The sequence below is a fragment of the Peromyscus leucopus genome, chromosome 16_21 (genome assembly GCF_004664715.2).
Source record: "Peromyscus leucopus breed LL Stock chromosome 16_21, UCI_PerLeu_2.1, whole genome shotgun sequence".
NCBI lineage: Eukaryota > Metazoa > Chordata > Mammalia > Rodentia > Cricetidae > Peromyscus > Peromyscus leucopus.
In genome coordinates, this window is record NC_051084.1 from 12,654,407 (window position 1) to 12,680,735 (window position 26,329).

General features: G+C 52.1%; 1 protein-coding gene across 1 annotated transcript in view; it reads left to right on the forward strand.

Moving 5' to 3' along the window:
- Tbc1d22b (TBC1 domain family member 22B) overlaps positions 1–24,950 on the forward strand; it is a 70,924-nt gene extending 45,974 nt beyond the window's left edge. Inside the window, exons 9-13 of the mRNA XM_028885035.2 lie at positions 10,150–10,256; positions 11,094–11,169; positions 13,658–13,785; positions 13,997–14,092; positions 22,797–24,950. Coding sequence (XP_028740868.1) covers positions 10,150–10,256; positions 11,094–11,169; positions 13,658–13,785; positions 13,997–14,092; positions 22,797–22,925 — 536 coding nt within the window. The 3' untranslated portion in view covers positions 22,926–24,950. The remainder of the gene's footprint in view (positions 1–10,149; positions 10,257–11,093; positions 11,170–13,657; positions 13,786–13,996; positions 14,093–22,796) is intronic.
- The last annotated feature ends 1,379 nt before the right edge of the window (positions 24,951–26,329 follow it).

Genomic DNA, 26,329 nt, shown 5'->3' on the forward strand with positions numbered 1-26,329 from the left:
GGTGTGGTGTGGTGTGGTGTGGTGTGGTATGGGGTGAGGACAACTTGCAGGAGTCAGTTAGCTCTCTGTACCATGTGGGTTCCAAGAATCAAGGTGGCCAGCACCTTGCCTGCCAAGCTGTTTCACAGACTCCTAGAATCGACATTTCAAACCTGAAACCTTATCGTGCCCTGCCTCCTTACCCTCTGGGTGACTCCTTCCTGAGAAGCCACCCTCCTGAATGTTCTCCCTAAGACCCCAGGCATACTGTCCCATCATGTCCACCTAGAACTTACTAGCACCCTGTAGCTGAGTTATCTCCAGTAGCACTTCATATACCACTATTTCCCTCTCCCCTCCATCACCAGACTCTCATGCTTGGAGGCCAGAGACGATCTGAAGATCCCCCTCCTCCCATGCCTTCCTTGTGGCTTCTACACGTACATACATATCCCATGGTTTGGGCACAGGATACTCCAAAACTAGTGGAGCTGTGCCAGGCGTGGCCACTGGGGGGCAGTGTATCACACTTCTGAGCTGCACCCAGCGAGTGTCAGGTCCGTCTCCGAACTTATGACGGGGTACACTTAGGGACTGGGACGGGGGCCATGAGCAAAGCAAAACATCCTGCCTTCCACTCTTAGATATTGGTTCAAAGAGAATGAAAACTTATAACTCCTACAAGACAGAGCAAGAATATTCACAGCAACTTTATTCACAAACAAAAGCTGGAAATAACTGCACTAGTCATTCGTAGCTATTCATGCTGTGGGGTAGTGCTCAGCCACAAAAGGAGCTGCTCCTGATGCATGATGGGAAAGCTCCTGTCGTGTGGTTACATTTATACAGAGCCCAGAAGCGAACAAAACCCGTCTGCAGCGCCGGAGGTCAGAACCCAGGGCTCTTTAATGGGGTCCCCAGGAGTGGGTGAGGAAGAAGCTCTCCTACGTCATGGAAACTACTGTCCCCATTTTACTGTTGTTAACCACAGATGTGGGGACATACAGAGCAGAACTGGGCATGTGTGTATGTTTGTGCAGGTTGTGTGGACAGTGTTCCTTCAGAGAGCTCTCCTAGCGTCTGAACTGGGGGGGGCTCCTTCAGCCTTTCTCTGAGGCCCCTTTCCTTTGCCATGGCTGCCTGGCGGACCCCACCATGGGCAGAGTGGCTGGCTCTTGTCTTCTCCATCTCCTTTCTCCTGGAAGCCACTGGGATTTGCAGTTTGCTCCTCTTGCTTCTTTCTTAAATGCTGGGAAAATTGTCCTAGAGCATGGTTCTCAACCTGTGGGCCATGACCCCCTTGCCAAGCCTCTATCTCCCAGAATATGTATAATCATAGCAGTGGCAAAATTGCAGTTATGAAGTAGCAGCGAAAATAATTGTATGGTTGGGGCCACCACAACAGGAGGAACTGTATTTAAAGGGTCGCAGTGTTAGGAGGGTTGAGAACCACTGACCTAGAGTGAAAACAAACAAACAAAAAGACCTGTATTTATATATATGGTTGGGAGAGACGGATGCTAAGTTGGAAAAGATGGGCAAGTGCTTACTAGATTCTGTGAAGTGTTGTCTGTCTGAGCCTGTTTTGTGTGGTAAGGACAAAATGCCCTCAGGCCTCTTGGCTGGTTTTTGGAAGAAGTGGCCACACCATCCGGGTCAGGATAATAGCCCGGAGGGAGGGAGGTGTCGGATACCGTAGGTGCAGTGACCAGGTGCTTCACCGCAGCCTCGGCAGCTTCCACCTCGGTGGAGTAATTCTGACCAGCAAAGCAGAGCTAACCGTCAAGAGACCAAGAGATGCTGCTGGCTGGTCCCCAGAGCCGAAGGCAGTGAGGAGATGAGGAGGAGATGGTGGCGGAGCTGCGTCTGGAGAGAGAGTGAGGCAGTTGGAAGTTAATAAGGAAGGAGGGAGGCCCCAGGTCTGTTTCATCCAAATACTGTGGACGCAAGACAGATCCACGCTGACTTCCAACACCTGGCTTCCGTGGCCACTGCTGAACAGCTGAGTTCCCCGGGGAAGAGCTGTGATTCCTGTAGTCAGTGGCATGACGAGTGACTGACACTCTAAGGACATGTATTGGGGACTGCGGGGGTCCAGCCCCTCAATAGTCCCCTCCCAGGGTCTGGAAGAATCTACAACCAGCTGCTAATTAATCTTTGATGAAAAGAAATGAATCTATGTACACGAAACTCCTTAGTCCATATACTTCATTATTCTGTGTCAGTTACAAGCTTATACTCTGCTCTCATATTTAGCTCCTTTCTTGCCCAATATCTCTTTACATTAATCTGCTGTCCCCTCTAGGTTCTATCTTAATTCCTTCATCTAGTTCTGTCTCTTCTAGGTTCTCATCCATCTAGTTCTTTCCCATATCCGCTCCCCTCCCATCTCCTTCTTTCTCGTCTTGTTCTTCCTCATCTTGTTCTTCCCCATCTGGCTCTTCCTCATCTTCCATCTCGTTCCTCTTGTCCTCTCTTTTAGCCCTTCAATCTAGTTCTTCCCCATCTCAGTTTGTTCCTCTCAAGTTCTTACCCGTCTAGTTCTTCCATTCTCTTTTCTCTTCTCCGTCCTCTTGTGCCCTGGGAGTCCGGGGATATATACACTTACAAGCAGTATTCCCTTAGCAGTGTAAAGCCAGGCTTCCAGGGTCAAACGGAGGGGTGATAAGAATCACACAGGGAGGCAATAACCGTTAATTATCACTTGCAACCCCAAAGGGAAGTGACCAATGGGGAAATGAATTAACTAAAGGCTAAATTCAGGTAATATCTAAGAAGAGGGCTCTTATGCGCTCAACTATAATCTTAAACGTGATTGGTAGAAAATGTTAAGAATCTATAAGTTGCTAGGTCAATGGGAGAAAATAAAACTGTCTTCTTTTTTCCTGTGGCTCATATCTGCCCAAGCTATCTGCCATTTTTCTGCAGGGTGGGAGAAAGTGTGCTTGGTCACTAGGCAACCTGTGTACAGCTAGATGCCTCTGGTGATAGTTAAAGGGAGGTCTGGATAGTTAAAGGGAGGTTTGGGAAAGGAGGAAGTTAAGCTTAATTGGCACATTTGTCAGGCTTTCTCAAACAGGTAGCCCGGATGCTTAAGTCTGTTCTTAGAGAATACAGAGGTATCTCTGATAAAATACTTTCCTCCATCTGGGGATGGACCTGGCCGGATGCTGCCAATGATAATTACAGGGAGGCTTGAACTGGGGTTCTGGCTGAGCATAGCTGTCAGCACAGAAGGTTATCTAAATATTCCTAGAAGTGGTTAGGTAGGGAGTTAACGGTCTATAAAGTTAGTAAGGCTGTAAGAAAGGAGGGTCCGGGCTAAACTGTGTAAAGCTATTACTTAACGTCCACCTGACCTAGGTGGTGTCTCCTTATGGAATTTACCTTAAATCAGGAGACTTGCGTGTGGACTGTTATTACTGCTAGTCCTTGAAAGTGGCCAAGGGAGAATCTGATTCCAGAGAAAGCCTTTCCTGAGGCTGTTGTCCAAATACCTGGAATGTGTATGCCCAGAGAGTGATCAGGTCCACACTGTTAGCCCTTCTTAGGGAAAAGTCAATTGGGAAAACTATGAAGGCACACATGATTTTCATAACAGAAGACAGCTGATATATAACAAGCCAAATAACACCAAAAACTCTTGGAATTTGGCTTCCTCTGGAGGAATTCCCTGATCCCTCCAGGTAGTGACTTTGCCATAACCAGCTGAGTTCTTATGATATATTCCTGCGGCCCGCAGCAGACATGGGCCCCACCCGGGACCCTAGCTCGCTCTTAAAGCTGCTCCTTGGAAGAAGCAGCTTCAGGTATAACAGGCAGACAGGGAGTGTGTGAAGTCCTCCCAGCCATGTGAAAACTGCTGGAGTGCTGAACTGAGTGGTATCCCTGTGTGGGAGTGCTCCCTGGGGGTCCACTGCTGGGTTTCCTGTCACCGAGGGGGTGAGTGCTCCCTGAGGAGTCCACTGTGTTCCAGTGGCAGGTATGGCCTGTCAAGTCAGGGTATATCAGACCTAGCTTTCTCTCCAAGCAGTGAGCGCCACCTGTCCCTGGCAATCATTAGAAAGTCTTAGAAGGGCAGGCGGTGATGGCGCACGCCTTTAATCCCAGCATTTGGGGGCCAGAGCCAGGCAGATCTCTGTGAATTCAAGGCCAGCCTGGCTGAATTGATGAGCTCTGGATCCAGTGAGAGACCTTGTCTCAAAAACAACGCCCCCCCCCCCAAAAAAAAAAAAAACTGGCTGGCCAATGAGCTTCAGAAATCCCCATCTCCACTGCAGTGTTGGGATGATGATGCTCACTATTGATGCTCACTATTGAGCATGCTCACTATGGAGGATGCTCACTGTTGATGCTCCTTGTTGAGCATGTTCACTGTTGAGGGTCTGACTTCTAGACAGCTGCTGTGGTCCAGCCTCAGACGCTCATGCTTTCATGGCAGGTGCTTTATCCTCCTGGCTATCTCCCCAGTGCACTGTGATCAGAAAATACTGTGCAAGGATCCTTTGGCTTTTGAGACAGGGTTTCTCTGTGTAGCCCTGGCTGTCCTGGAACTCACTCTGTAGCCCAGGCTGGCCTCGAACTCACAGAGATCCGCCTGCCTCTGCCTCCCGAGTGCTGGAATTAAAGGTGTGCACCACCATGCTCAGTTTATTCAAGGGATTCTTATGAGTCTAGTTTCAAAAGAAAAGGAAGGAAGGAAGGAAGGAAGGAAGGAAGGAAGGAAGGAAGGAAGGAAGGGAGGAAGGAAGAAAGGAAGGAAGGAGGGGCGGAGGGACTGAGAACCAGTGAGGCCCTCTGCAGTTGATGGCTTTGAGTGTCTGAGCCCCTTCTGATCACAGAGCTGGGATTGCCCTGGGACCTCCTAGGGCTCTGGAAGTGCCTGGAGCAGTGAGTCGCCAGCTCTGAGGAGAACTAGCCATTTCTCCTCTGGGCTTCCAGCCTGTTAGTGAGGCTCCCTTTGCACCAATTGATCTGGGTAAGAGTTCTGAGTGCAATCAGCGTTGACTGGAGCCACCGCTCCAGTGCATTTTACCAGCCAGTCAATAGCCATGTTCTCGTCCAGCCCAGAGAGGGCAGTTTTGTTTTCATAAAGAGCTGTTTGGTGTCCTCCTCTGGATGCATTCCTCTTAAAATAGCCATAAAAACCCCTTAAACTCACTCCCTGCTGCCATAACACGCATGGCAACCAGACAGGCCCTCGCCTGAGGCAGAGAGGCTGGCGAGTTTCCTGTTGAGCTCCAATTATGTGTGGCGTTTCCTCAAGTGGACGCTTAGTGATCCTTCTGAACAGATTGTTTATGCTGAGTGAAGCCCTTCAGAGCCCGCTCCTCCCGTTCCGCTGCTTTTCCCAGTGTGCTCAGCTCCATCCTCCCAGTAGGCAGAGAAAGAGCTATGCACACCCACCCCCAGGAAGTGCAGTGAGCTATCCCACTCCCCACCCACGGAAGTGCAGTGAGCTATCCCACCACCAGTGAATGCCAAGGGCACATGGCTGACCATAGCCCCCCAACCTGAGGCCCCCAGACTTCATCTGTAGTCCCTTTGCCCTGCCCCCCCATAGCTGAAGGTTTGGAGATGGTGCAGTTACTGAGTGAGCACCTTGCCAACTTGTGACTCCTTGTTAAATGTGATTTTTCCTACTTAAAACCGAAAAGATAGGAGCAGAAAGCTGGGAAGTAGGGCCGGTGAGGGGGCTCCTCAGGTGAGGGGGTTGCCACCAGCCTTAGGACCTGAGTTCAATCCTGGAATCCATACTGTGGACGGAGAGGACCAACTCCCCCAGGTTGTTCTCTGACCTCCACAGGAGCATTGTGGTACTGCTGTGCATGCGCTCACACACACACACACACAATAGGTGTGTGCATGCGCTCACACACACGATAGGTGTGTGCATGCGCACACCACATACACACAAATAAATTAAAATGAAAAACAAACTTTGAAACTTGACCTTTTTTTTTTCCTTTGTTCCCCAAGACAAGGTTTCTTTGTGTAGGCTGTTCTGGAACTCACTCTGTAGACCAGATTGGCCTTGAACTCACAGAGATCCACCTCCCTCAGCCTATGAGTGCTGGGATTAAAGGCGTGTGCCATCACCACCTGGTTTTGACTTACTTTTTAGGTATACTTTGGGGTGGTGGGTTTGTCTCTCAGATTCAGTGTGGCTTCAGATAATAGGGAGCAGACGTCAGTGGCTCCAACCTGACAGTGGTGTGTTTGTCCTTCCCTAGTGATGATCGTAGAATCCGGGCCAGCAGCGGTTAGCACCGCGCATTTAACTGTCCTCGCCTCGTCCCCGGGCTGGCACTGGTGTCACTGCTCATTAACAGATGATGAGCTGAGGGACAGAAAGCGGTGCTACGTCCAGAGTGACTGAGACAGTGAGAGGCACAGCCCAGACTGAGTTCTGCAGCCTGGCTTCAGAGGGAACCCTTCACCACAGCACACGGCAGGCGGTATGTCTGGCGAGGCAGCCCGACCCCGTTGTCTCCGGGCCCTCCACTGTCTCTGTGGCTCTGCTCTGTGTGCTTGCCGGCCCCGCTTGTAGTGTGCTGGAACGCTAAAGCGACCAGGTTGAAGGACCCCAGGTTACTAGAAGGTTGGACACAGTGGCACACATCTGTAATCCCAGCCCTTAGGAGGCAGAGGCAGGAGGATCGTAGGTTTGAGGACACAGCCTTGATGGTGTAACAAAACGCTATCACAAAATAATAATAAATAATAAAAATATCAAAATTATAGAATTTTAAGAAATTATTGGGGCTGGAGAGATGGCTCAGAGGTTAAGAGCACTGGCTGCTCTTCCAAAGGTCCTGAGTTCAATTCCCAGCACCCACACAGTGGCTCACAACAATCTGTAATGAGATTTGGTGCCCTCTTCTGGCCTGCAGACACACATGCAGGCAGAACATTGTATACATAATAAATAAATAAATAAATCTTAAAAAAAAAATCATTGACCTGGCGAGATGACCAGCAGATGAAAACACTTGCTGAGCAAGCCCTGCCACCTGAGTTCAGATCCCCAGAACCCATGGAAGATGCCAGATGTGGTGGCGTGTGTCTGCAATCCAGCATGCCTTCAGTGGGATGGGAAGGCAGAGACAGGAGAATCGCCTGGAATATGCAACAGGCGGGAACAGGAGAGACCCCCCTCAGCAGGGTGGACTCCTGAAAAGTGCTCTCTGTCTGCCACGGCCATGTACCCCACATGGGCACAGCTAGAAATCAGAACAGCCCTGGAAAGAGAGCTCAGCAGTGTGGCTGCACGTCCAGAGGTCCCTGGATCAGCTCACAACCGTCTGTAACCACGGTCCCCGGGGATCCACGTGGTGCACAGGCGCACATGCAGGCCAGATGCCCACAAAATAAAGGTGGATTAAGGGTCGACGATGACTCAGCCACATTAGAGCATTTTTACTCTTGCAGAGACCCAGGTTCAATTCCCAACACCTAGATGGTGACTCACAACCCCCCATAACTCACGTCCTAAAGATTCTGTGCCATTTCTGGCAGCTGGGCACCAGGCATGCACATGATGCACATATATGTATTCATATGTATAAAGTAAGAAAATCTAATTTTTTTTTAAAATAAGGGTTAAAAAAATCAAAAATAAATGATTATGAAGCTCTGTATTTTCCTTTGGGAAATGTGTGAGGAGAGGGGGTGTGGTCTTGTCTGAACCTCGCACCCCTGTCTCCTACCTGGGGAGCTGTTGCCAAGGATGGGTTAGTGAGTCCTGTGCCCACTGGCGAGGAAGGAGCTGCCAGGGCCCGGGCCCCGGAGCCGTTCTCCGGGCAGTGTTTGTGATTGTGAGCGGTGGAGGCAGACTGGGTTCGCGCCCCTCGAGTAATCCCGACGAGTAGAGGCCGGCTGAGCAGGAGTGAGCTAGAGGTCCGCACAGAAGTCTGGGTTCCCTCGGAACATAACGGTCTTCCTTATCAGGAGGACCGCGTGGAGTCGGCTGAATAACGCATACGGCCTTCCAAAACTACTGCATAAGAGTTCTTACCTTAGAGAAATGATATTTCCTAGACTCTTTTTATTTTAATTTCTCTGGTGGATCTTTGTATATTATCTGATTCTTCATTTCTGTAAGGTTAGTATTGTTTTTACAAAATTTTTGTTGATTTTTGTTGATAAAAGGTCAATGTGGCTCCCCCTCAAAAACAGTGTACATTTGGGCTACTCTAAAATTATGCTAACCTTAGCTTTTTTTTTTTTTTTTTTTTTTTTCTGAGACAGGGTTTCTCTGGGTAGCTTTGGAGCCTGTCCTGGATCTCTCTCTGTGGACTAGGCTGGCCTCAGACTCATAGATCTGCCTGCCTCTGCCTCTGGAGTGTTGGGGTTAAAGGTGTGCGCCACTACCACCCGGCATCCTTAGCAATTTTTTAAAGTCCAGGAGAACTTAAAGAATGAAATCCTTTCTTCCCAGCACCTGGGGAGCAGGCACAGTAGGGCAGAGGTGTGTTCTGTTCTGCCCCTGCTCGGGAAGCAGGCTCGGATGCCGCGTGGGCAGCAGTTGGGAGTCTCCCGTGAACAATGTCACTCCTTGCTCTCCCGTTAAAGCCATGGCATGCCTCCTGCATCACACTGCATTATAAATGCAGCTCATCATTCCTGGAAAACCTCATCTCATGTAATCTATCTGTGTGCCTGCCGTGTGCAAGGCATGGAGGTTATCACTTTACAGATGTCAACTCTGGCCATCCTAGCTTTCCTGACGAGTAGTCCACTGTCTCCAGCAGCATCCCCCTCTGTCTCTCTGTCTCTGCTATCCCTAAGTAGCCCTTGATGTTCATAAAAGCTACAACAGAACAGTTCTTGGGCAGGTGAGATGGCTCATCGGGTAAAGGGGTGTGCTGTCAAGTCTGAGGACCCGAGTTCAATCCCCTGGACCTATGTGTTAGGAGAGAACTGGCTTCCACAAGTTTTCCTCTGACCTCCACATACATGCTGTGTCATGACACAGGCAGAACGGGACTCCAGGAACTGTTAAATGTTGTGAAGCCTTGTGGATAAAGGTCTCTGTAATTCCCACGGATGAAAGGATGGGATTCTGAATGTGTTTTGTCAGTCAGCTGACCGCGTCTCCCTGGCACAAGGGAATACATGCAGTGGACACTTTTTAAACAGTGCTGATGGGTCTGAGGAGAAAAGCTGCCTCTCGTGCAGAGCTGAGGGGCGTAGGCAGGGAGCGCTGGTTAACGATGCCCACAAAGGGGACACCCTTGGCCTTCTCCTTTGAGTTTCTTAATCTCCTCTGCTTGGGCCTTGGAGCAGACAGCCTCTCATCCCTGCTACCAACTGGAATCTCCGAGAGGAGTTAGTAGACATTTGGGCTGGAGAGATGACTCAGTGGTTAAGACAGCTTCCTGCTCTTCCAGAGGACCTGAGTTCAGTTCCAGTACCCACAACCGCCCTGCCTATAACTCCATCCAGGGATCTGACACACTCTCTGGCCTCTGCATGTCCCTACACATACATGGCATATAAACATGTGTACATGAACAGGTACACACCCACTCACGCACACACACTTTTAAGTTAGTAGTCCTCTAAGAGAGGCCCTGTGCTCAAGCTTAACAGACTCTTTCTTGTAACTCTTGGTATCCTTTTGTATGCTATGGATGTTATGGTCTTGCTGAGTCTCCAAGATGGTGATAATAGAAATACAGTGTTTCTCATTTGTCTACAAAACTCGTGTGTGTGTGTGTGTGTGTGTGTGTGTGTGTGTGTGTGTGTGTGTGTGTATCCTGTATCAGTGAGAAATACCAGCATGATGGAATTAAGTCCCAGAGGCTCCCCCATTGGGCTGAGTCTAATGCCAGCATTCAGGGAGTCCATCCCTATGTTGAACAAGGGCTCCTACCCAGCTGTCCTGTGAGCGTGGTAGACAGCTCACTGAATGTCTGTAATCAAAGAATTTTTCCAGACCATTCCTTGGGTTGAGCTCAGTGTAGCTCATTGAGCAAAAGTCCTGAGTGGTCATTTTCTTAAAAAATCTAAGTGAGAAATGCCAAGGAAGAGTAAGGTGTGCTGGGCTGGAGTGAGAAATGGCCCGGTCAGCGTTAGGATGGGATCCCTGGGAACTGCGAGGCACTCCATGGACCACAGTAGGTTTTTACATAAGGCTCTGGATTTTCTTCCCCTTCTGTTTTACAGAAGAGGACGTGGAGAACTTTGATGTGACCAACTTGTCTCAGGACATGCTGCGAAGCATTGAGGCAGACAGCTTTTGGTGTATGAGCAAGCTGCTGGACGGGATCCAGGTGAGCGGCCCAGCCAGGTCCAGGGCTCCCTTAGCTTTCTGCGTCGTTACGGCTCTTCTGTGTCCGGCAGGGCCATCCCCTGCCAGTGCTCCTCTGCCCCTCCTCTTAGCTTCACTGGACAATGATCTGAGGAGACCACCATGCTACACTAGCTGTCCTCAGAGAGGGCCCTTGCTCTCTACTCTGTCCCCGGATCCTGTGGTCAACCACAGTGCCGGGCTCCATCCGCCTTCCACCACGTGCCGCAGTTTTATGAATCCCTTTGTTTTCTAAAACCAGTCACTAGCTGTTAGCACTGGTGAATTTTAAAACATGTTCATTCTGTTTTTAATCGTGTGTCTGTGTGTGGGTATGTGCGAATGAGTGCAGGTATTCGTGGAGGCCAGAGGGGCTAGGTCACTGGGATCTGCAGTTTGAGGTGGCTGTGACCACTGGCTGTGAGTGCTAGGAACCGCAGTGGGTCCCCGGGAAGAGGGTGTGCACTCTTGACCACTGAGCCTTCTCTCCAGCCCCTGGCATACTTATGTGCTTCAGGGACTGGGGAGATGGCTCAGTTAATAAAGTGAACCTGAGCCTAACCCCTGGCACTGGAGAGGTACCACCCTCCTCTGTGAGCTCCAGTCTCAGTGAGACCCTACCTCAAAAGACAGGATGAGGAGTGATAGTCGAGATCACCCTGGCCTGTATAACACGCGCACGCACACACATGCACACACGCGTGCACACCCCCCCAGATCAGCCACGGCAGCAGAGCAGCCTGTGTCGGCATGAGCTCTCGGTGTGTGTGGTAGGCAGCCGGTTTGGACACTCTTACCCCAGGCTCTGTGTCCTTTGCAGGATAATTACACCTTTGCACAGCCAGGGATCCAGAAGAAGGTCAAGGCACTGGAGGAGCTTGTCAGCCGGATCGATGGTAGGTTGAGAGGCGCAGACTTCTCTAGCAGTTGCCCGGGGTGGCCCTCCCCGAACCCCTCCCAGCCTGTCCTTGCCGTGACCCAGTCTTTGCAGCACTGACTCGGGCTCAGCAGGAAGGCTGTGAGCTCTGCTGTCCCAAGGTCTGTCCGGCCTCATTTCTGTCACCAGGCTCTCAGTTCCCCCGCAGCTCTGCCCTAGTCACCCCCTCCCCTTAGTCCACAGCCCTGGCCCAGGCCGTTTGCTGTCTCCACCTCCTCCTAGAAGGACTTACATTCTCTTGGTCCTCTTTCAAACCGTCGTCATGGGCTGGTTTTCTAGAGCGGGGCTCTGGCTCTGGCCCTCTCCCGATTGGAAGCACCAGTGGCTTCCATTGCCTTTAGCCCCCAGCTTTGGGGCTGACCTTGTCTGCCATTCAGGGACATACAGCATCCCAGGCTTGATGCAGGCTCCCCAAATCTGGCTGACACCCCAGTGGGACCTCCCACACTCCTCTGGGAACCTCAGTACAAACCCAGCCCCCACCCACCCAGGCAGGGATCTGGGAGGAGCAGGTGCTTGGAGGAGTAGCCAGGAAGCCTTGGGGTCAAGGGTTCAGTGGCCAGAGAGATGCGGGGGTGGGGGGTGGGGGGGGATGTTCCCTGCATTGTGGACCTGGCAGGGGACCTGTGACCTGAGGTCTCTTAGACCAGTGAGCTTGGAGTGGCTTCTGCTTCCTCCTCTTCCTCCTCCTCCTCTGTTTGTTTTGTTTTGTTTTTCAACACAGGGTTTCTCTGTGTAGCCCTGGCTGTCCTGCAGCTCTCTGGCCAGGAGACCAGGCTGGTCTGGAACTCACAGAGATCTGCCTGCCTCTGCCTCCTGAGTGCTGGGATAAAGGGGCATGTCCCCCCCCCCCCCTCCGCCTGTGGTGGCTTCTTAAAGCCTGCTGGTCGCTGCAGACCTCTGTCCTGTGGGACTTTCTGCTCCCCCAGCAGAGGCTCCCTCCTTGCCTGCTCGCTGCCCTCCCAGGTTCTCTTGCTGTGGAAACAGTCTTGGTTTGTCTTGCTCCCTCCGTCTTCCCGTGGCCTAGGCTCTCACCTTCACATGTTCTCACAGTAGTGTTGTGTGGTGAATGGAGTACCTTTCCCTTGAGTCTCACCGCTCGGCCCCAGCTGCCAGCTTCCACAGAGGCCCATCGCTTCCCTGAGCTTTGTATGGGGCGCATGCTGGCCTCTTTTGAGGGGCTGAGTGGCTTCCGGGGTTAGCCATCAATTGGATATCAGCGGGTAAAATGAGTGGTTTCTGCTGCTTTGTATCTTTTTTCCCCCCATGGCCCAGGTCAATAAAGGCATGGAACTTAAAAATATTGGAACACTGGGCCAAGGAGCTGGTTTACTCCGTTAAACTTTCTGCCACAACCTGATCCTCATGGTAGGAGAGAACTGATTACTGCAAGTTATCCTCTGACCCCTGCAAGACCACACACACAGAGACACACATACACAGACACACACACCAGCCAGCCATGCCACACACATACATAACCATACACCCCAACCACATACACACACATCAAACACACACACACACACACACACATAAACACACCAGCCAACCACACACACACACACATCAACCACACACACACTAAGTAAATGTGCACCACATCCTTGTTTCTTGTGTACTTTCTCATTATAAAAACTTGAAGACTGCAGCAGCAGCAGCAGCAAACCCACAAGCTGCGGGTGCCTTTATTCCTGGAGTCACCTTGTTGGCCCCTCACTGTCCCATGTTATAAATGAGAAGATGGTGATTTAAAACCATCCGGCAAGGGGGCTGGAGAGATGGCTCATCGGTTATGAGCACTTGCTGCTGTTCAGGAGGACCCACGTTCAGTTCTGAGCACCCACCTGAGGTGGCTCACACTGTTAATAACTCCAGGAATCTGATGTCTGACTGCACTCATGTGCACAGACCCACACGCAGACACATGCCTACATGACTAAAAACAATACAAGTAAATACCGGAAACCCCGACCACCCAGCATTATTCACAAAGCCGTCATGCAGAATAAGGGACCAGCCTGTTTAATTTGCTCAGGGTACTGTACAGGCTCAGGGGCAGGAACGAAGTGCAGATGGCGGCTGGTTTCTACTAAGTGTGCAGAAGAATCTCCCCGCTCCCAAAAAAGAAAAGAAATAATCAGGTGTGGTGGCACACACCTTTAATCCCAGCACTCAGAGGCAGAGCCGGGCGGTTCTCTGTGAGTTCGAGGCCAGCCTGGGCTACAGAGTGAGATCCAGGACAGGCTCCAAAACTACACAGAGAAACCCTGTCTCCACCTTTGTTAGCCATCTCTCCGGGAAGCCGAAGGGAAATGGCCAAGATGGGCTCCAGGATTCCCTACCGGCCTGGCCCTGCCCTGAGGTGTAATGAAGCCCAGCAGCCAAGTTCACCTCCTGTCTCTCGAGTCATGGCCAGAGCAGCTCCTGACTCGTGTCCCTTCCAGAGCAGGTACACAGTCACTTCAGGAGGTACGAGGTGGAGTACCTGCAGTTCGCCTTCCGGTGGATGAACAACCTGCTGATGCGGGAGCTGCCTCTGCGCTGCACCATCCGCCTGTGGGACACCTACCAGGTACCAGGGACCCTTGCCCCCCAGTCCCTGCGGCCAGCTCCCTGTGGCCAGCTCCCTGCCAAGTGCGGTGGCTTGAAAGTCTCCATCCATCCGCCTTCAGTTCTATGTCTGCTGGGCGGGGTGTCCCACCTCGATGGCTCAGACGTGAGGGGCCCACCATGGGCTCCTGTTGGGGCTCCGAGCCCTGCCTGACTCTTCCTCTTTCCCCCAGTCTGAGCCCGAAGGGTTCTCGCATTTCCACCTCTACGTGTGCGCGGCCTTCCTGATCAAGTGGCGGAAGGAGATTTTGGATGAGGAAGACTTCCAGGTGCGTGCCCGGGGGAGTGAGTCCTTGGCGTGTGAGGGCAGAAGGTGCTGCTGCAGATGCTTGCCTGGGGGTGGGAGGGAGGGGTGCTCAGGGGAGGCTGCCCTCCAGTGGGCAAGGCGTCACTGGGGCCTGAGGTCTTCCCAGTAAGAAGGATGGTTGTCCCCAGAAGGCTGGAGAGTGGCTGCCCAGGCCAGAGAGAGAGAGAAATCCCTCATTCATTCATTGACAAGGGTTGATTCCAGACCTGCCCTGAGAGTCACCATTGAGACCCAGGGCATCCTGGGAAGAGAAGCAGGCAGGGGGTTGTTCTCACAGCCCACGTGCTGAGGGAAGACAGGCAGCTGACAGCTCTGGAGGCTTAGAGGTGCCCGGTGATCAGTGGGCATTGCTTCAGGGTCCTGCACGGTCCAGCAGGCGTCCTTAGTGGTAGAAGGGAGACCACAGATTCAGATGAAGAGTCAGGATGAGCTCACCGAGAAGGTAACATTTAAGCAAAGGCTTGAGGAGGTAAGGGAGCAAGCCGTGCGGCCACTAGGGTGGAGAGAGTGGCCAGTGAGGAGCTCGGCTGCATGTCTGGCCGTTGAAGGGTTGTGGAGCGAGGCCTGGAGCGTGGTGGCCAGTGAAGAGCGGCGTGTGGTCAGGTCAGAGACCTCGGGAAGGGCTTGGCAGCTGCTGTGAGCACCCCCGGGTTCTTAGGAGTGGGCGTGATCTTAAAGACCGCTCTGGCTTCTGGGTAGCCTCTGGATGTGGAGTGTGGACACAGCAGCCACCCTGGACACGGCTGTAGTTCTCCAAGGGCCATGTGGTCACGGGGGGACAGTGGAGGGAAGGTGGCCACGTTTGGGGCCTTTTGCAAGCAGAGCCCAGGTTCTTGATGGGCTTGTGTTTTAGTTAGGTTTTTATTTGTTTGTTTGTTTGTTTTCGAGACAGAGTTTCTCTGCGTAGCTTTGGTGCCTGTCCTGGATCTCGCTCCGTAGCCCAGGCTGGCCTCAAACTCACAGAGATCCGCCTGGCTCTGCCTCCCCAGTGCTGGGATTAAAGGCATGTGCCACCACCACCCAGCTCTAGTTAGGTTCCTGTTGCTGTGAAGAGACACCATGACCACGGCAACTCTTATAAAGAAAACATTTAATTGAGGTGGCTTGCTCACAGTTTCAGAGGTTCGGTCCATTATCATCATGATGGCGTGCAGGCAGGTATGGTGCTGGAGCTGAGAGCCCTTACATGTTGACTCAGAGGCAGCAGGAAGTCGATTGACTGTCACACTGAGGGAAGCTTGAGAAAAGAGACCTCAAAGCCCGCCCCCACAGTGACACACTTCCTCCAACAAGGCCACACCTCCTAATAGTGCCGCTCCCTTTGGGGGCCATTTTCTTTCAAACCACCACAGCTGGGTTTGGATTGACAGAGAGGAAAGGATCAGAATGACTCCTGGGTGCCGTGGGGCACATGTGTAGGGAGGGCAGGGATTTGGTGTGGAGGACGTTGAGTTTGAACGGTCAGACTGGGTCAGTGGTGGTACGCACTGTAATGCCGCATTCGGGGAAGTGTCGGGTTCAACGGTATCTTCGGCTCCAAAGCAAGTTTGAGGTCAGCTGGGCCAGAGGATGCCCTGATGCAAGAGAAGAGAAAGAAGAGGAACTTTAGATATGCAAGTGGAGATAACTAGGCCAGTAAGTGTGGAGATGGTGGGGTTAGTGCCCCAGGTTCTAAGAGACAGGGTGGACTGGACACATGAGTTTAGAAACCTTTGGTTTGGGGGCCAGGGAGAGGCTCAGCAGTTAAGATGTCCTAACGGCCACGTGCAGTAGCAGGTAGGCCAGACTTCCCACCTGACCTAAGGCGGCTGACAGCGAGCCTGTCCCCGAACTCGTCCCCAGGCTGAGCTATGCCCCGGGTTTGCTAGTAGAGGAGCAGTCAGTGAAGCTCCAGCCAGCCACGCAGAGGACGTCATCAGGTCGGCAGGACTCGGTCCTGAGGGAAGGCTCTGTGTCCTGACAGGGAGCACAGTCCGCAGTCCAGGGGAGGACTCTGAGAGTAAGAGGGGAGGTGTCTGGAGGGGGAGGGAAGGGAGCCGCTGCTGTGTCGTGGGGGAGGCAGGAGCAGAACAAAGCTGCTTTTTAGGAAGCATTTGTTGATTGCAGTGCCGGAATTCAACTCAGGCCCTACTCACTAGGCAAGTGCACCACCCCAGGAGCTGGGTTCTGGGGAGACCTTGGGGTTTGTCTAAGACGGGGAATTGACCCCGTTTACCACATCCACAACCTCATTGGTGAAGTCGGGCTCTGCTTGTCTCTCCCTGGCCTGCTCTGCTCACTCTTTGGAGATGGGCGGGCAGGGGTGTTGGGGGGAGGGGGGAAGTGACTTTGGTCCCACCCCATCTGGGAGTCAGGCTCCACTAGGCACCAAGTCCGTAGTGTTAAGGTGGATTTTCAGCCCTTCCAAGCCAAGGCTACACCTGCAATAGCAACTGAGCCTGGAGAGCCGAGGGATCAGCTGCAGCCTGTGGTTCCTGTCCCCATCCTTTAGTACCACTGAGGCAGGCTGTGGACGTGGGACTCGGGAAGACTTCTCAGAGGTAGTTGATTCAAACCCTGGGTGGGAAGTCCTGAGTTCTGTGCCCCAGGAAATTGACAGACCTCCCGTGGGTAGTGCCGCCACCTCCCGTGGGTAGTGCTATCGAACCCTAGCACAGCCAGACATGCACAGGCTCCTGGGGCAGGAGGGAGACGTCTCCCAAATCAGAAATCCAGAAGTGTGCAAGCTGTGCCAGACTGTGGGCACACTGGCAGACAGCTTCCCTGAACAGAGCAAGTAGCTCACTGAGAAACACTTAGTTCAGCCTCACCCGAACCCAGCAGAGGCTGGCTGCTCGCTCTGTGGTCCAAGAAACCATCTTGTACATTCTAGGACTGGCCAGGGCTGGTGCCCTCCGGCCTCAGACACTCAGCTCATGAGGAGAAGCACTGAGTGAGGGGCTGAGGCCTAGGGGTCAGAGTCCCTTTAAAGGCACATAAAAGAGAATCAGCAGGGAGTCCCTGGGATGGCTGTCAGGCCGCCTCAGGGAAGCTGTCTGTGCAGTTTTAGATAGATAGGCTTTCATGTAGCCCAGGCTGGCCTCAGGCTGACTATGTGACCAAGGGTGGCCCTGAACGACTCCCCCCCCCCCCCCCCCCCCGCCCCGCCCCCAAGCTCCCAGAGTGCTGGAACTGCAGGTGTGCACCACCAGGCTTAGGCCAGTCAGAGTTCTTAAGTGAAACAGTGCAAGGCGGTGGGACGTCCTAGGCCTCAGACACGGAGTGTGTGTAAATAAATCCATCTTTGACTCAGGGATACACTTGTGGACCGCTGCCCAAGTGCAGGTCCTGTTCACAGACATTTGGTCAAGTGCCACTCTGAATCCTGCCCAGAAGAAGGGTGGAGGGAACCCTGGGAACGGAGGGTCTGCCTGAGAAAGGCCAGAGCTCTTAGACACGTGAACAAGAGCCATTAAGGGACCGTTACCCACTTAGGAAGGTGTGTTACGCCTGAGTCCACTCCATATCCACAAAGAACATTTGGATATTGCAGTGATTCTATGTATGATGTCTTAATCAGATAGGTTTTGTCGCCTTTTTAAAAACAATTTATTATTTTTATTTTATGTGCATTGGTGTTTTGCCTGCATGTATGTTTGTGTGAGGGTGTTAGATCTTGGAGTTACAGACAGTTATGAGCTGCCATGTGGGTGCTGGGAATTGAACCCGGGTCCTCTGGAAGAGCAATCAGTGCTCTTAACCACTGAGCCATCTCTCCAGCCCCATTTTACCTACTTTTAAGTCCATTTTGTGTTAATTCCTTTTAAAAAAGATTTATTTAAAAAATTTTTTGTTTAGGTTTATTTTTTTAAAGATTTATTTATTCATTTATTTAGTATACAGTGTTCTTCCTGCGCACATGCCTGCACTGCAGGCCAGAAGAGGGCACCAGATCTCATTACAGGTGGTTGTGAGCCACCATGTGGTTGCAGGGAATTGAACCCGGGTCCTCTGGAAGAGCAGCCAGTGCTCTTAACATCTGAGCCTTCTCTCCAGCCCCATTTTGCCACCTTTTAAGTGCATTGTGTTAATTCATTTTAAAAAGATTTATTTAAAATTTTTTTGTTTAGGTTTATTTATCTTGTGTGTATGAGTGTCTTGCCTGCGCGTATGCGTGTACCACATATGTGTCTGGTACCTGTGATGTTCAGAAGAGGGCATTGGATCCCTCCGTAATCGGAGCTGGAATTATGGCTGGTGAGCCATCACGTGGGTGCTGGGAACCCTAGAATCGTTTGCAAGGGCAGCCGGTACTGGCTCCTCTGGCCTCTCTCTGGTTCTCCTCTGGCCCCTCTTGGCCCTGCTCCCTTTCCTTTGGGAAGCTTGGGTCCCAGCAGGTGCCTGAGCCGGGGCTCTCTCTGGAAGGCAGTTGTCGCTTCCCTCCGGCTGCCCTACAGACCGGCCCACCCCGCGCTAGTCACCCTGCTTGTGGCTCCTGAGGAACTGCTTGGTAGAAAATCTTCAGTCCAACTCTGACAAGACCTCTCTGTCACCCAGGCTAAGAGCACCTGACTTGTGACCAGCACCTCTGCCCCTTGGCTGTGGTTATTCAGCCTCTGCATCTTTATCTGAAGACTGTTTTCCACTTTTTGTAATGTTACGCTAAGCTGCAGTGGGGTGAGGAACAGGGAAAAGTGGAAAGAAAGCTGCAGTTCTAAGTGTTGCCACCAGGTGGCAGAGTGGCTCCTTACAGCTAATCCTCTTTGTGTGAGCACTTGACCAGGGATAGGATTTATTCAGAAGTTTCTAGAAAGCTTCTACTAAAGCTAGAGTTAGAACTCAAAGGTGGCTCCCCTCCCAGAAATTGCACCCTTCTCCTGAGCACCACTTCATGTTGGTTAGTTTTGTTTGCAAGTTACGTAAAAGCGTGGAATCATTATGGAAATACTAGAAATGTCCAGTAAGAGGGGTGTAGAGGAGGCCATTGAGATGGCTCAGCAGGTAAAGGTGCCTGCCGGCAAGGCTGACTGAGTCCAGACTCTGGAGTCCACACAGCAGAGGAGGAGAACCTATTCCTGAAGGTGGTCCTCTGACCTGCTCTCTACACACGAGCATACATCCATCCGCTCAGTATAAACAAATCTAAAGGAAGTTTTTGAGACAGGGTCTCTTTATGTAGCCTTGGCTGTCCTGGAACTTGCTATGGAATTCGCTGTGTAGACTAGACTGGCCTGAAACTCAGAGATCTGCCTGCGGGGATTAAAGGCATGTACCACCACACTTGGTTTAATTTCTGATTTTTAAAATTTATTATTTCATATGTGTGAATGTTGGCCTGTGTGTCTGTCTGCGTACTACATGTGTGCCTGGTGCCTGATGGAGGCCAGAAGAGGATCCCCGGGAACTGGAGTTACATGGTTTTAAGCCACCACGTGGGTCCTGGGAATCGAACCCAGCTCTTCTGGGAGGACAGCAAGTGTCTCTGAGCCAGCTCTCCAGCTCACCTTTCACTGAGAGCTGGGGCTCGCCATTTGGGCTAGGCTGCTTGGCCCCCAGCCCCACTGCCCTCTGTCTCTACTGCCTGCAGTGCTGGGAGTGTAGACACAAGCTTCCCCCAGTGCTGGGATCAAACTCAGGGTCTCCTGCTTCTGAGGGGAGCACTTTACACACACACACACACACACACACACACACCCCGCTCCGGGACTATTCTTTCTATAATTAGAAAAATAGGAATGTCCCAGTTCGATGCCCAGGACCCACATGGTGACTTAAAACCATGTAACTCCAGGTCTAGGGGATCCTCTTCTGGCCCCCAACAGGCACCAGGCACACACGTAGTACACAGACAGGCACACAGACAAAACGCTCGTCCACAGAAGGAGACAGACAGGACCTGAACAGCAGCAACAGCAATCCGATGACTAAAGTCTCATGGTCACTGTCATTTTGATACCTTCCCTTTAAGGGCTACCCCCATCCCTTTAAGGGCTACCCCCATCCCTTTAAGGGCTACCCCCATCCCTTTAAGGGCTACTTACATGGAGTTGTTTGTGGGGCCAGGGCTGAAGCCGAGTAGTGGTTGCCAGGTGGAGGAGAAAAGAGAGTGTCCCCAGTGACAGTGATGGGAACAGTTGGGCGTGATGAGCATAGTACAGGTGGATTTGGCCGGGTGGATCGCTATGTATAAATAAAATGCTGATGGCCAGTAGCCAGGCAGGAAGTATAAGAAGGACAAACAGAAAAGAGAATTCTGGGAAGTGGAAGGCTGAGGCAGAGAGACGCTGCCAGCCGCCGCCATGAGAAGATGTTAAGATACCGGTAAGCTACGAGCCACATGGCAACTTACAGATTAATAGAAATGGGTTAATTTAAGATATAAGAACAGTTAGCAAGAAGCCTGCCACAGCCATACTTGTTTCCTTGGTTGGGTCTGAGCGGCTTCGGGACTGGCAGGTGAGAGAGATTGGTCTTGACCAAGGCCAGGCAGAAAAACTCCAGCTACAAATGGTGCCCAACGTGGGGCTCGAACCCACGACCCTGAGATTAAGAGTCTTATACTCTACAGTGGATGTGTGTGCAGAGGGAGCAGTGGGCAGTAGCTGGACAGAGAGGCTGAGAACTGGGGCTCACCTTTTGGACCAGGTGCTGTGCTTTGGCGTGCTGGCAGCAGGTAGATGCTTCTGTCAGTTGCCGGGGAGATTAGGGAGGTGTTAAATGCAGGGGCTGCACTCTGCAGTCTCAACAGGAATGATTTTGAATGAAGAACCCAGTTAAGGAGCTAACAAAAGGAAAAGAGGTAGATAAATGAGCATGTAGCCGTGTGATGGCCTGCTTCCTTTGAAATACTCATTTGCGAAGGCTGAGTGGAAAACCATGAGGATTATCACACACACACACACACACACACACACACACACACACACACACACACACACACACCGTCCCCCGCCCCCCACAGATCCGACCAGGGGCCATGCTAGTTTTCTTTGTATTACTTCAGTTTTAGTGTAAGTGCTACAGAAGCAAACACAAAGGTCACCATTTGTGAGAGTGCTCTGAGACAGACAGCTGTGCTCTGAGACAGACAGCTGTGCTCTGAGACAGGCAGCTGTGCTCTGAGACAGACAGCTGTGCTCTGAGACAGACAGCTGTGCTCTGAGACAGACAGCTATGCTCTGAGACAGACAGCTGTGCTCTGAGACAGACAGCTGTGCTCTGAGACAGACAGCTGTGCTCTGAGACAGCTGTGCTCTGCAGTCCAGGCTGGCTTGGAACTTGCAGCCATCTTCCTGCCTCAGCCTTCCAAGTGCTGGAATTACAGGTGTGAGCCACCATGCCGAGAAAAGACTATTCTTTTGTTTGGTTTGGTTGGTTGTTTTTGTTTTTTGTTTTGTTTTGTTGAGACAGGGTTTCTCTGTGTAGCCCTGGCTATCCCGGAGCTCACTCTGTAGCCCAGGCTGGCCTTGAACTCACAGAGATCCGCCTGCCTCTGTCTCCTGAGTGCTGGGATTAAAGGCGTGCGCCACCACCGCCCCGGCCAGATTACACTTTTTTAAAAAGTGACTAAAGCACTTGCTGTATGAAGCCCTGAGTTCAGTTTCCAGCGCTGGAGAAAAAATAGCTTACTATATGAAAACATTGCAGTGAAAACTTGTAAAAAGGAATCTGGACATGGAACATTCATCTGTAATTCCAGCTTGGGAGGTGGAAGCAGGAGGATCCGAAGTTCAGAGTCATCCTTGGCTACATAAAAAGCTTAAGATCAGTCTAGGATACACAAGACCTTGTCTTAAAAGATAGAGTAGGGGCTGGGGAAATGCTCAGCAGTTTAGAGCAGGTACTGCTCTTGCAGAGGATGACTCCCCAAACCTGTGCCAGGGAGCCTACAGCCTACTGTAACTCCAGCTCCACAGGGTCTGGTGCCCTCTTGTGGCCTCCATGGGAATCTACACTCACTTGTACATACTCACACAGATATATACACACACAATTAAAACTAAAATCTGGGGGCTGGAGAGGTGGCTCAGTAGTTGAGAGCACCGGCTGTTCTTCCTGAGGTCCTGAGTTCAATTCCCAGCACCCACATAGTGGCTCAAAACTACACAGAGCTCAAAGCTACACAGAGAAACCCTGTCTCAAAAAAACCAAAAATAAAATAAAATCTGAAAAAAAAAATCCAAAGTACAATTAAGAAACAGCTAGATATATGAAATCGACTGAAGGATTACCCCCAGAGTAGGCATGTGCAGTTGGAAGCAGTGGTTTTGTTTGTTTGGTTGGTTTGGTTTTTCAAGACAGGATTTCTCTGTGTAGTTTTGGTGCCTGTCCTGGATCTTGTTCTGTAGACCAAGCTGGCCTCGAACTCACAGAGATCCGCCTGGCTCTGCCTCCCGAGTGCTGGGATTAAAGGTGTGCGCCACCACCGCCCAGCTCTTTCTACCATCTTTATTGTGGTCATTCTCTGCTCATAGTATTTTGAAGAGGCGGGTGTTAGTGTGTCAGAGGGGGTTTGAACTTCCTGGACTGAGCAAGGGGCCCAGGACTGCATGATGTTCAGGAGGCAGAAGGCTGGACCCTGGGGGTCATGTGGCCCAGGAGGAAGACCTCACTCCAGGTCCTGTAACAGAGGGTCTTCTGGGCCTGGGCCACAGACTGCAGAGACAAAGGCCTCCCTTCCCTTGCAGGGCCTCCTCATGCTGCTGCAGAACCTGCCGACCATCCACTGGGGCAACGAGGAGATCGGGCTGCTGCTGGCCGAGGCGTACAGACTCAAGTACATGTTTGCAGACGCCCCCAACCACTACCGCCGATAGGTGCTGTCTCCCCACCCGGGGACCGGACTGCCCCCATCTCCGATGGCGATTTCATCACTGTGGCCACTGTGCAAGCCGTGGGCCCCGGCCAGGAATCACTCCTGCTGTACAAAGCTCACCCTCCGCCGCACCGCCGCTGCCGCCGCCCAGGTCTTCACTTCACAGCATCCGCCACGTTGTGTCTCAGGATGTGTGTCTGGGACCACTGTCAGTATTCTGTGCCCTGTGGATGGGCCCGACTCTGGGAGAGGCAGAGAAGGCGACGATTGTCTTTCCCTTCGGGAGACACTGGACAAAAGGAGGGGGGCTCCAGGTCTGCCCCACACTGTCCATATGTGCACCTGCTGGCTCTGCCCAGGACCCAGCGGGTGGTTTTATTTTTCTTTCTTTTTTCTACATTTCCATGCCCGGGGCACAGGGTATTGGGCTCTCGGGCCGTCGCTGTTTGTGACTCATTTAATCTCGTCACAGGTCAGAGACACTATGTTTTCAGAAGACCCTGCTGCCCCGCCCCCTCACCTCCTCCTGTCCCCCGCTGAGCCAGGACACAGGAGTGAGCCCTTCCTTCTCAGGTGGAGGAGACACCATCCTCATAACCCTGAGGAGAGGCCTACACTCAAGGGCTAGGAATTGCGTTTTCCCATTCCTCCTCTATGAATCTTACATTTGGTGTGCGTGTGTGCACGTGTATGTGAGTGCGTGTGTGTGCAGGAGTGCATGCGTGCATGTGTGTGTGTGCAGGAGTGCATGCGTGTGTGTGTGTGTGTGTGTGTGTGTGTGTGTGTGTGTGTGTGTATGAGCCCATCGGCATTTTGTCCCGTCTGAATTTTTGTTCAGACTAACCCATCAGAAACAGTTGGGAAGGACCTGAGGGACCAAGCATCTGTGGTCCCTTGAGAGGGACCGGGGCAGGGGAGGGAGACAGAGTGGTTTTGGTTTTATGGGTTTTTTTTTTTTCTTTTTTTTTCCTCACCCCCTTCTTTCTTCTTTTTTTTTTTAACCACCTCTTCAAACCCCTTTTCCAGGGTGAACCACTCCAAGATATTATGTATAAATTGTGTTATTATGTATATGGGTAAAGGTGTACAAATCTATGTCCTCTTTGTAGCAGATATGATTTTATATTTATAGTGTGCATTGACACATGAACGCAATCCAGGTCATGAGATGAAGCTGCTGGGTGGGCAGCTTCAGGGAAGGGGCCCGGGGCCTGGAGCCATCTGGAGCAGCGTGTGGCCAGTGACAAGCTGCGGTCCGTGTTTCAGCCTCCGCCCTTCCCCGTCCCGCCTCGCCGTCCCTCCTAGGGCCTCTGTGAACACCTAGCCCGGCCTCCCCTTTTCCACCGCAGATCCCCCCCCCCGCTCACCCCAGCAGCCCCCGCTCCCCCCAGCAGCCTCCCCGGGAAGGACCGCAGAGGCAGACGCCCTCCCTCAGGTTCTGTGTCCCCAGCCTCTTCACCCGTGGAAGTCAGCACTGTGGTCAGGACAGAAACTGGCCGACAAGTCGGTGCCAAGAGAATCGGGATCCCCGTGTGTCCCCGAGGTGGGGGCCTCCTCCCAGAGAGCGGCATCAGGTGTCCCTGTCACCATCACACTCCCTGCAGCTCACAGGTGGCGGACCCATGCTCAGGTTGTGGCGTCTGGCAGTGGAGAGAGGGAGGATGCAGGCCAGTAGCGGTCCACCCGCCGGGCAGCCGGGCAGCGCTCCTGGGTGACACCCCTAAAGCTCACTCGCCCGTGTCCTTCCTTCCCCCAGTTCGGTCCCTCGCCCAAGCTGTTTCTCAGGCGTTCTTCCCTGTGCCCCGCCCTCCCCTTGGTGTGCCTCGGACTCCTCCACAGATGAGAGGACCCGTGGCCTCCCTCCGACTAATTAAAGAAAGACACTTGTGTTCCCAAGTGGTGGGTTTATTTTTTTAGTTTTATGTTTGTATGGGAAATTGTGGATAAAGTGAATGGACTGTAAATAAATGGTGTTCCCTCCTCCTCCACCATGAGCTTTTGTCTCATGAGTTCATGTAACCTGGAATGAAGTGTCCTTTTTTCCTGGGTCTTTCTTGCTGGTGTTTGTAGATGGGGTGGGAGGGGGTCAAGGGCTAGAGAAGTGGTCAGTGGTTAAGAGTGCCCACTGCTCTTCCCAATACCCACCTCAGGTGATTGACAGCTGCCTGTCACTCCAGCCCCCGGGGGCCTGTCACTCCCTCTGTCTTCTGCAGGCACTGTCCTCATGTCCACGCGCACACACGCACACGTGTACACACACACACACGTACACACACACACACGCACACATACACACACATACACATTACACATACACATTACACACACACACACACACACACGTACACACACACACGTACACACACACACACACACACACAGTCTTTACAAAGAACTGGGCTTGAGCCTCCTCGTATAGGACAAGCAGCATTCCCAGAGGACATCAGCAAAGGCTGAGCCCCTACTCTGGGCAAGAGGCTGCAAAGTGAGGAACCTGTTTCCTCAGCTGGTGTCTGGCCTAGCTCCTGGTCTCACATGGTCACGTGACAACGCCCTTCCATGGATGATTTCTCATGTGCCAGCACCGTGACAATGCCTTTTTGTGGATTATTTCTCATGTCTGAAGGAGCACACGTCGGAAAGGAGCTAAGAGAATGAACTAGGACTTCCTGCTGGAGGAAAGGCTGGGGAGAGCCAGGGTGAGCCTGCGGCCCTGAACTCACTCGATCCCATCTGATCGGAGACGCTGAGCAGGGGCAGGCCTGGCTAGTAATGGTTGGAAAGAGCTGGCTTAATACCTTCATCGCTCGGTTTTGGCTGAGACAGGGTCTTTTGTAACCCAGCCTGGCCTCAAACCCACTAACTAGCTGAGGATGGCTTTGAACCCCTGATCCTCCTGTCTCAGCATCCCAAATGCTGAGATTACAGTCATGTGTCCATGCCCAGCTGACAGCATCATTCTTCATAGAGGAAACTAGCCCAGAACCAAGGGCAGCAGCAGCCGGGTCAGGCTTCCTCCTGGTTTGCCTGGTTAGTGTCTCTAAGACACCGTGGAGATGGAGGTGTGTGGGACCAACACTGTCCCTCACTGACCGCTGACGGCCATTCATTAAAACTCCTTGGTAATGGGCCATTGCTTCACTCTTGTAAATTTGTATTCACTTTTATGTGCCTGTGCGCCACATATAGAAAGTGCCCTCTGAGGCCCAAAAAGGGCATTGGATCCCCTGGAGCAGAGATTACAGGCACTTCGGAGCCTTCCAGGGTGGGTGCTGGGAGGTGAACTTGGGTCCAGTGGAAGAGCAATGAGCACTCTTTGTTTGTTTGTTTTTTGAGACAGTTTCTCTGTGTAGTCCTGGCTGTCCTGGATCTCGCTCTGTAGACCAGGCTAGCCTCGAACTCACA